We start from the raw sequence: 10,491 nt of genomic DNA on the forward strand, positions 1-10,491 counted from the left end.
TCACTGATTAAGTTAAACCAAGGCTTCAGTCATTGTCATTGACTGAAGAAAAGTGTTCGAAATCAAAACTGGAGCCAAACCAATGCTCAGGCCCACAGCAGTAATATCTGGCCCACGTTGGTCACAGCTGTGCTTCTCTGTCTCCATCTGCTTTGCTTTGTAAACTAATGATTTGCTTAAATCATGGCTCGAAGCATTTTATTTATTTATTTTTTTTTTCTTCCTAAGTCTCAAGAGTGCTGTGTTGTTGCTGGCTTCAGAAAATGCATTACAAAAAGCAACAAATCTGGGATTTTCAGCCAAAACACTGTGGTAAAAAAATAAAAAATAAAAAAATAAAAAAAGTAAAGAACGGAGCAAGACATTTTAGCAAACCTTCAGCCGACCTGTACGACAACATAACATGTATGGGCTTGTACCTGTAAGGTAGGAGGTACGTTAAGGGAAGTTCAAGGAAGGATCAGAGTGTGTTGTTGAGAACGTCCTCTGCTGTCACGGAACATACTTCAGTCTGTTTTGGCAACAGGACACACATGTTGTAAGTATATGCTCCAAATTGGCTTTACACGCTAAGATTTTTGCATTCTGGCAGTGAGTGTTTTGACATTGTTGAGCATGAATGTTTTACCTCCCCTCGGGTTTGCCTTGTTGCTCAGTAATGACGTTTTTTTTTTTTTTATTTCACCGCAGACACAAAGCATGTTACTAAAATACAACTGGCATATGTTTTGGAGCCGGTTGTCTCTTATCCACAAGTCTGTGAGCGAGTGTTTCTGATGGGATGCCTGTGATCTGGGCAGCGTCTCTCTCCGTGTTTCTGTGTTGCTCTGCGCTGCTCAGATTGCCTCCAGCACGCTTTCTATTCCATCCCTAAGAAAACATGAAAAAAGGTCCAAAGAGGAGCAAGAGTTCCTTTGAGCTGCATGTCTTCTGCGCTCTCTGTGATGCAATCGGAGAAATGAGTGGCTGCATTATGATACGGTCTTCTGATGCCTTGTCCCTTACTTCTGACGGACTTTTAAAGTTCCACTATCACAGCTGTCAAAACTTTTTCTTCAAGGCGTTTTCAATGAACTACTTTTGAGCGATTGGATTTTGACATCAAACTGTTTATGGCTAAAGTTTAGTTAACCCTTGGTTAAAAATCTGAGCCCTTGGTAAATTGCCGTGGGAATAACACACAACTCCTTATATGGACATCCTGGGGGTGGGGTGTTTGTAGGTCACATATTCAGGCTTTACAAATTGCATTTTTTTGAGTCAAAGTTATGTTATTTAGTTTAGTTTGTAGTGCACAAAATAGACAGTTTTTTTCTTTCATTTTTGTTCATAAAGCAAATTTTGAACTGTGACATATTTCCAAATTTCACAAATTCAATCGGATTTTAAACATTTTGAGTACTTTTTGCTCAGGTGTGATTTTATAGTTGGCCAAAATATTTTTTATTTTTCCAGATTGTCTATAGGTTGTGCTGAAACAAAAAGGATATAAGACACTCTTATGGCCTAAATTTAGACTTTTCACAAAACAAACAACACTTTTTAAGAAGCAAATAAAATATCCATTTAATGATTCATACATTTTGTATTTTGTTGTTTGAAAATAAAGTTTTATTTGTGGGCGGGCCTTAGAAAGCTGTCACAGGCTTGAACTCCAAGTTTTCCCCGTCGTCGTCCAACAAAATAATTGTAAATATCTAACATTTGTCGGACTATAAACTTTAAACTTTAAATTTAATCTGTATATACTGTACGTTTAAACATATTATGGAAAAAAGCAGCCCAAATTCTCTGTGTTCTAAGGGTTAAATCAATTTGTGGGTGGGATACATCCGTATTGCAGACTGGCTGACATACACTGGTACTTACATTCTCTAAATTCCATGTGTGATGTGAAAAATGTATATAAAGTGATAAAGTGAAACGTTCTGCTGGTGAAAGGCACTTGCTATGACTTGACCATGGCAGCCTTTTTTGTCTACAATCGTGAGTAGCACCACATGATCCCTTTCTAATCGTGCAAACATATTTATACACTCTTTTAAATCGAATATAAAAGGAAAACTGTGTCTGTTGTTGATTCAGCTGAGTCTTACCCTTGAAAGGTTTCAGCCACACACACACTTCTCGCCGTTGTCCTCAGTCAGTTGGACAGCTGTCACAGCAGAAAAGAAATGAGTGTGACACTCAGTTGGTAGAGTGGGTTTGGTGGACTGTGCTGCCTGGGGCAGTCGGGTGCTGCTGACTGGTGGAGGTGGAGGTGAGTTCAGTGCTACTGGCTCAGTGTTATAATATCGCAATGTACTTGCAGTGGTGTGTTGTTGGGAAATTCAGTGATATTTGGCATTTTGAATGGAGTCGTGTGATATATACAGTATATTAGCAAGCTTCCAGTGAGTTAAAGCTTTTCAACATGTGTGTTCAATTCAATTCAATTTTGATTGTATAGTGTACATAGACACTGTACATAGACAACATCATGGAAAGCAGAGAAACCCAACACTTCTCACAATGAGCAAACACTAGGCATCAGTGGAGAGAAAAAAAAAACCCTCCCTTTTAACAGAAGAAGAAATCTTTATCTTTATCAAAGATGTGCGGCCATCTGCCTCGACCGATTGGGGTCAAAGGAAAAATTGGGGACAGAGGAGAGGTGGGGGAGAGAAAGGACAAGAGGGAGATGAGGTAGCGACAGAAGAGAGAGACCAGGGGCAGATACACAATAATTGTATTTAGTTCTAAGTTTATAAAAGACAGTTGGAGTTCGTGATGACATGTTTATAGAACTGCAATGTCATTTATATAAGCAGGAGCAGAGATTGTTGATAAAAAATTATACTGGTATCAACATTAATTATAGCATAATAATAACAATGGTGATGATTTTTTTTTTTTTTTACAGCAGCCATTAACTATTTCATGCAAGATGGAAGTCACACACAAAAATTCACACTTTATCCCTCAAATAAATCTGTTCATTTAATAACGCATACATCATTTTGATCATAGGAAATATGATGGAGGAGTACAGATAGCGGCGCACACAGTTGCTGCGGCTCGGTGTTCTTTCAGTTGGTGTTATCTTTTAATTTCGTTGTACAGGTTACAATGACAATAAAGGACTATATTATACTATACTATATTTTTTGGTATGATTCTCTAGACCACTTTATAGTCCACATTAGGGTCCTGGGGGGTACCAATCTCAGCTGACCACAGGGCCGCATAGAGACAAACAACCATCCACTCTCTCACTGACACCTACAGTCAATTTAGAGTGTCCAATTCTGCATGTTTTTGGACTCTGGGTGGAAGCTGGAGAAACCGGAGAAAACCCACGCACACACGGGAAAAACATGCTAACTCCATATGATTCTCATAAAGATATTGATTTAATAATCATTCACTACTGTATAGTACTACTGCACATGTTGTTTTTAGAACTCAACCACCCTTGATTTTCGTGTAATTACAACTGACAGATTGTTGCCCGAGATAAACAGAGGCTTAAATTACATTGTTACAAGTACAAGCCGCAGCAGTAGTACCTCTTCTTTTTTTTTCCTGACAAGTGCTAGCTGCCCCCGCTCAGCTGCTCACTGCTGAGTGTGGCCTTGGCTGTCTAGTAAAAGCAGCTGTGCAATTTGAAGTACACCTTCACGCTGACAGCGGCTGATTTAGTCTGTTTGTTGCTGTGCGCTTGGAGATGAAAAAAAAAAAGCATTATTTACATTTCTTACAGCTGAAATCACCATGGAATACAATATGTGTGTTTGCGAGTCAGAGCCAAGAGATATCCGGCGATTAATCACAACTTAAAAAATAAAAAGAATTACACACGTCTCCATAAATACTGGCACGGCTGCACCTGCCCGCTGATAATGCATATTTATATACACCACAGAGAATCTGGACAGCATCTCTTATACATTCAACGCAGTTTGAGCCTGAGAGTCTGTCAGGGTGGGCACTCCTTCTCTATTTACTTTCACTTTTCAACATATTCCCATGCTGTAAATCCTACGGCAACACCACCACAGATATCGTTAAAATCCAAGATCCTAGAGTCCCCCCCCCCAAAAAAAACGTGTAGTAATTCAATTCAATTTTATTTGTATAGCGCCAAATCATAACATACATTATCTCAAGGCACTGTACATAGACAACATCAAGGAGAGCAGAGAACCCCAACAGTTCACACAATCAGCAAGGAAGGAGGGTGCAGCCAGTCGGGCTGTTAGCTGACATACTTACATAAATCTAACTGATTGTGGACACGTTCCAATTAGATTTACAGAAATAAGACTTTCCGGCTGGTGTCAGTGAACCGAGGACTCGTTGCTGTGATTCCCACGGAATATTAAATCATGTAAAACCAAACCACTATGGTTGACTGTCAGGGAGCCTAATGAGCACAAGCAAATAGTTTACTACAACACTGGAAAGTAGATGATTACGACGGCATATTAGGGCCAAGTATGAAAAACAAAAAACAAAATCACGGACCAGGGGGAGGGGGGTAATATTTCAGGAAAAAAGCTGCATATTTTTAGATTAAAAGTGGCAAATCTACAAGAAAATTAAGTCGCAGATTTATGAGATTAAAAGGAGCAAATCTACGAGAAAATAAAGTCGCAGATTTATGAGATTTAAAGTGGCGAATCTATGAGAAAAAAGTCACATATTTATGAGATTTAAAGTGGCAAATCTACGAGAAAATAAAGTCGCAGATTTATGAGATCGAAAGCGGCAAATCTAAGAAAAAAAAGTAGCAGACTTACTAAAAATAGTGTTTTGTTTTTATCAGGCAACCTCAACACACCACAGGCGTCACGCCGCACAGTAAGCAGGGAATGCCACGCGGACACGTTAGTGTGGGTATAGGTTAATCACAGCCTCTCTACTGCAGCAAGCATGTGGGACATTCTCAGCATCACAGTCCACCGCAACTGGGAACCCACTGATTACTATAATCTCCTGTGTATTGATGGTTCACAGGTGGCCTGCTTGGTGGCTCTTTCATGTGAGCGCAATCTGACGCTGTCTGTGGTGCTGAAAAATGCCCACTGTGACTTTATTTTCTTGTAGATTTGCCACATTTAATCTCATAAATCTGCGACTTTTTACTCAAAATTTTACCCCCTTCCCCCAGGTTCTTTTTTTTTTATTCATACTTACGCCCTAATACGTCTTTCTTAATTGTGAAGTGTCTGAATTAGACGTCTGATTCTTAAGATTTGGACCTCTGTGTCAAAACATGCCACACGCTCCTATTGTAAGACAACATTTTGTAGTGTATTATCCAAAAGTGTGCAGTGTTGCCTCACTTGAATATTGTGTCAGTACTAACAATCTCTTTCTATATATATATGAAATACAAATATCGCACTAGGGGTAATTATAAAAAAAAATAATCCAACAGCATAAAAAGGAAGTGTTCGGAATATGTCTGTCAATCCGTCTTTTCAACTTCAAATAGACCTTTTGTGTTTCGTGTTGCCGTATTGCCAATTATACTCATATTACAGTCTTGACAAACGCACCCCTAAGTTCATCAGCTCGTTTCTAACTTTGGGTTTCAGAGCTTTTTTTTTCCGCCTTCAGTTTCCTGCTGCTGCTGTTGGAAATGAAAGCGTTAAGCCTGAAGCTAAGAAGTGAAGTTCTCAACTTTGAGAATGAAAACATTAAAGAGAAAGACAACGACTTCTTAGAGGTGAAAACAACAGCAAAGTTCTCTCTTTGTCTCTACTATTTACAACTTTTTTACACAGTCCACAAAGAGAGATGACTCATTGTCAGTATTCTGTAAATAGAGCTGATTTACATTATCTCTATAGTCTTTGTTCATATATATGTATTGTAAAGTAAAATAACTGCCATTTTTATGCTCTGTTTTAATGCATGTCAATAAGTGTTGTCAAGAAGAAATTAACCCTTTAACACCGAACTCTTAAAACGTCTGGACATTTTTTTAACCATAAAAGGGCCAGAAATTATCCTGTGAGTAAGTGTTTTTGTCCATTTTTCCAGAATAACTTTCAATATCTGGCAGTTATTTACAATTTACTGCACGTTAAAACAGTGTATTAACAATTTAAAATGAAGAAAAAACGAAAACCTGAGTTGTACATGATACACTCGGTGTTAAAGGGTTCAGTTGTGGTCCCTGATATTTAATTATCTGACCTGTTTGAGAAGCTGTAACATTTTTTTTTTGCTCTACAGGGCTGCTATAGCTGATGTCATGGCCTGGGGAGAGTCACTCGACCAACTGCTAGAGTGTAAAAGTGAGCCAGCTTATGGATTTACTTCCCTCACTCTCTTGTCAAAGCCCCTCTCAATTCTCTGTCCCCCTCTTTTTCACCCTCTGCTATTCTCTGCTGCTCCAGTCCTGCACCTCATCTCAAATCGTTCCTCAGCCTTCTCGAGGAGCAGAATGAAGGATATATTCTTCCTGCGAGTTCATCAAATCCATTTGGAGATATATTTAAAAGGAGGATGACACTTCGGAGATAAGGGGGCCTTACGTGAGCAGCCGATGTAGATCGGCTGATTCCAAGCCGGCTCATTTTCATTTATAAAGGTGCCGCTTCCACCTGACCACATCCTCTCTCCTTCTGTCTGAGAACGACTGAAGGGACAGATGCCCCCCCCACCCCCCCCATTTCTGCCACCTTTCCTTTCTCATTACTTTACTCAAATGAATTCTGCTGATCTGTAATATTTCACCCCATTGTCTCCGGCGTCAAGATTAACTGTTTTGCGGAAGATAAATTTTGTCCCGCGTGGCAGTTGTTCCATTTCCCTTTGTTAGAAATGCAGTGTCACGCATGACAAATAGGTAAACAGTGGGGGGGAGTCGGGGAGATAAATTGTTGTGCATGTGGCAGATGCAATCTGACGGCATTTACCGCACAGTACATCTCGTGTGATTTTTTCAAGAGTCGACTGTGTTCATGATTAAGGGCCCAGATATGAAGCCAAAGTGATTTGTCGCAGCCCCCAGACATATTTTGTTTCCTGTCAATTACTGTCAGAGCGCCACCTGGGATTTATGTGAAGCGATTTGTGTGAATAACACTGGTGCTTGCAGTTAGCTGTTTTGATTGCGCTCTTAGAAGACGCGCTAAGTATTTTACACCTGGGTTAGAGACACACATTCTTTGAATGAGCCTGTAACAAAGGTAAGGGAGGGTGTGAGGGGAAGATAAGAAACATTCAGTCGGTGTCTGTGTGTGTGTGTGTGCGTGTAATTGTGTAATGCTGTGAGAGTGCACATCAGGTTGCAGGGTTTTGTTGATGAAAGTTTTGATGTGAAATGGCCCTCCAGACATTCACACATACCTGGCAGTTGAAAGATGTCTGTAAACAAAGATGATGCAACAAACAAGAACTGTGTGGAGGGAAAGAGGGGATGTGAGTGAAAGATTACTGAAATAATAAACTTTCACTATTTGGACTGCAGCACAAATCAGATTAAGCATAACTGATCAGAATCTGATTCACCTGACCAAACGATCACAGAAATCTGGTTACGTCGAGCCTCCAATTAACTCCTGTTTCTCCGGATCTATGTAAATGTTGTTGTTGACGTTTGATATGGTAGGGCAGAACACGGGCTTTTATTCTGAAACAAACTCCAACGCTTAATGTTGTATCGGTGTTTGACTTCCTGTCATGCTCGTGCTGGATTCTTCTGAATTGAAGCGTGTTGTGTTACATCATCCTGGCAAAAATAGAAAAGAACTTGCGTATTTTCTGTGGGAGCAACAGACTGACGGAAAAATGACGCGACGGTGGAAGCACATCGACTCAAGTGAATGCGTATCACTTCCGATGCCGTCATGGATTCACCTTCAGTGGAATCCCAGGGAAGACACTTTGTAATCCTATCAGAGTGAATAAAACATTCAGATTGAAATGGATATGTACATAATTTGTGTTTGTGTTACTGTATAAATTCTATTATATTACTGTTAAATTCCTTAAACGTACTTGACAATAAATACTGATTGTTATTGTGATTGTGATTCTAAAAATCTCATCAGAAGCTCTGTATGTGGTTTGGTCTTTGTGAAGAGAAAAGTTCCAATATTATTCATCATAATCAAAGAAACTTGTTCGATTAATCACAATTAAGAAAAAAAATCGTCCAATAGCCTGACAAAAATCACCCAAACCTATGCACTGCAGCTTTAAATTTTAACGTGTGTACATTAAGTAATAGTTGCATTCATCTGCAGATTTTCACTGGAAAGTAATTCTTCTTGTTGTGTGTATGAGGGAAAAAAGTGAAATATGCAGTCAGACGAGAAAGAATATTTTCCTCATTTCATTATTTCCCTCCCTTCACCTCACTGTGATTTACCTTCTGTTGAGCATTTGTGAGGAAACTGTTTCTGGACTCTCTGGGTCTCTCTGTGTGTGCAGCAGGCCAGCTGGTGTTTGAGAACTTCCTGAAAACAGAATACAGTGAGGAGAACCTTTCCTTTTGGCTGGCCTGCGAGAACTACAAGAAAATCACCAGTGAGGCAGAAATGACAGACGCCGCCAACGGGATCTACGCGGAGTTTGTCCGGGTCGATGCTCTGAGACAGGTACGACATTCACACACAAGGATGTGAAACAAGTAAACACCTGTGTTTGTTCATATCCGCGTCGACCGCTGGTCTTCTGGTCCCCATCACTCCTGCATGGTTTCACTCACCAAACGCAGTTTTCCTTTGACTGCTTGAACACATAGTTCTTTCCTCATAATGTTATACTATCTCTAAAATGAAAACGAGTCATGGGTGAAATAAAAGCTGCTGTTTTCTGAACCCAGATAAATATTGACTGTGTGACAAGAGAAGAAATCAGCCGGAATCTCTCTCAGCCGGGGCCAGATTGCTTTGACAGCGCGCAGAGACTGATATACAGCCTGATGGAAAATGACTGTTATCCACGATTTCTGAAATCCGAAATCTACCAAGCTCTCCAGGAACAGGCAGAGCAAGCCATGAAAGCAACTTGAGGAAATAGAGCTCGGCCCGACGCGTCTCCAAATGACTGACTCTGCTCTTCTGTGGACTCTCCTTAGAATTTCAGTTCTAACACAAAACGGCTTGGCTGTGTGAAATGAAGCAGAAGTGAAAGGAGATACAGAGCCGTCGGTACGGGGGATTGACAGGATGTTATAGTCAGACATTATCTAAATAATGTATGAAGCAGCTTTTTTCCTTGCTATCATTGCCTTATATTGCACACAGACACCTATAATTCAGTCGAAGTCTGACATCATGTTCGGAAAGTTTGACGTTTATTTTGAATGACACGTTTCAAGGGTGAATTGAGTGTAATGTGTGGCACAGACGAGTCCATCGTACCCCGTGTTTTGAAAATTGATCTCATGCAGAAAAACCCGTCAATATTTATACTGCTGTCAACCGAGTAATGGTGTGTTTCCTCTACACTTATCACTTATTCTGTTTTGATACATCAGGAAATCTGTGTATATCTTCTGATATACAGAATAATACAGAAATGTGTGTTCTTATCTGGGAGGGTTCCCTGAATAACCTATGACGAGCACTGTATTAAGTCTGTGAATCACTGCCCGTGTCATTTTGTTTTCAGTGGATCACACAACAGAACGACTGCAGTTACTTTTTCTGTGTATGTTATCTTAAAAAAAAAAACACTTTTCGGCAAATGGTATAAGTTAATGATCACGAATGATCATGAAATATTCCCCACTATTGGGACACATTCCTGTAAATGTATATATTGTTTTTGTAAATTACAGATTAGGAATTGAATCAAGACAAGGCTGTCACCAGGAATTTCTTCTTCAAAAAAAAAGCAGTATATTGAGCCTCTGAAACCATGTATACATTGTAGAACTGTGGACATTTCTAAACTGGCTATTAAACCCAGTGAAATTAAATGGTTACTTGGTCAGCAGACAGTTGGATCTGTCTATTCGTCATTTGAACAAGTGGGAAAAAATGGGTGAAACCTTTAAAAGAAAATGTAAAGATGTCATATCAAGTTTACATTTTTGCAAAAAACACACATGTAGGGTAGCTTTAGACCATTTGTGGCACAATCCATGTTACAGACTTGAGCTCCATTTGAAGCAGACTCACGAGGGTCGTTCCTAATCAGCATATGAAGCTCAGCACAAACGAGACAGGAGAAACATCTCACTGACATGAAAAATTAATAGTTTGTACAATATACACTGATATTGCTGTCATTTCAGAACCCTCTGTCCTCTCCCTGTCCTATAGATGTCCTTGGTTTGTCCCTTCTTTTTATCACAGCTGCTGATACCTATTAACCTCATCATCTCTGGCTCTGAACATTAAAACCTGCCGAGCAGCACCCTCTACAGTTCACATCTGAAAACCAAGGTGAAACACAACTTGTTCTCATCTTCCTGCCAAAATAAGATCATCTAAGCCAGTGTTTCTCAACCCTGGTCCATTGGAACCCGCTCTGTTCCCGCTG

The 10,491-nt window shown here is 39.9% G+C and overlaps 1 protein-coding gene across 2 annotated transcripts; it reads left to right on the forward strand.

Annotated features, from left to right (window-relative positions):
• The first annotated feature begins 451 nt into the window (after window positions 1–451).
• LOC122780477 (regulator of G-protein signaling 1-like) lies at window positions 452–9,948 on the forward strand. Of its 2 annotated transcripts, none has more exons than XM_044043441.1 (4): window positions 452–538; window positions 6,226–6,287; window positions 8,434–8,597; window positions 8,825–9,948. In XM_044043441.1, exons 1-4 carry the CDS (start codon window positions 534–536, stop codon window positions 9,011–9,013), a joined length of 420 nt encoding a protein of 139 aa, XP_043899376.1. In that variant the 5' UTR covers window positions 452–533; the 3' UTR covers window positions 9,014–9,948. The 2 variants fall into 2 exon arrangements, with proteins under 2 accessions (XP_043899376.1, XP_043899374.1); XM_044043439.1 differs by having other exon boundaries at window positions 453–538; window positions 8,431–8,597.
• Window positions 9,949–10,491: the final 543 nt, after the last annotated feature.

Source organism: Solea senegalensis, linkage group LG14 (assembly GCF_019176455.1).
Source record: "Solea senegalensis isolate Sse05_10M linkage group LG14, IFAPA_SoseM_1, whole genome shotgun sequence".
Lineage (NCBI taxonomy): Eukaryota > Metazoa > Chordata > Actinopteri > Pleuronectiformes > Soleidae > Solea > Solea senegalensis.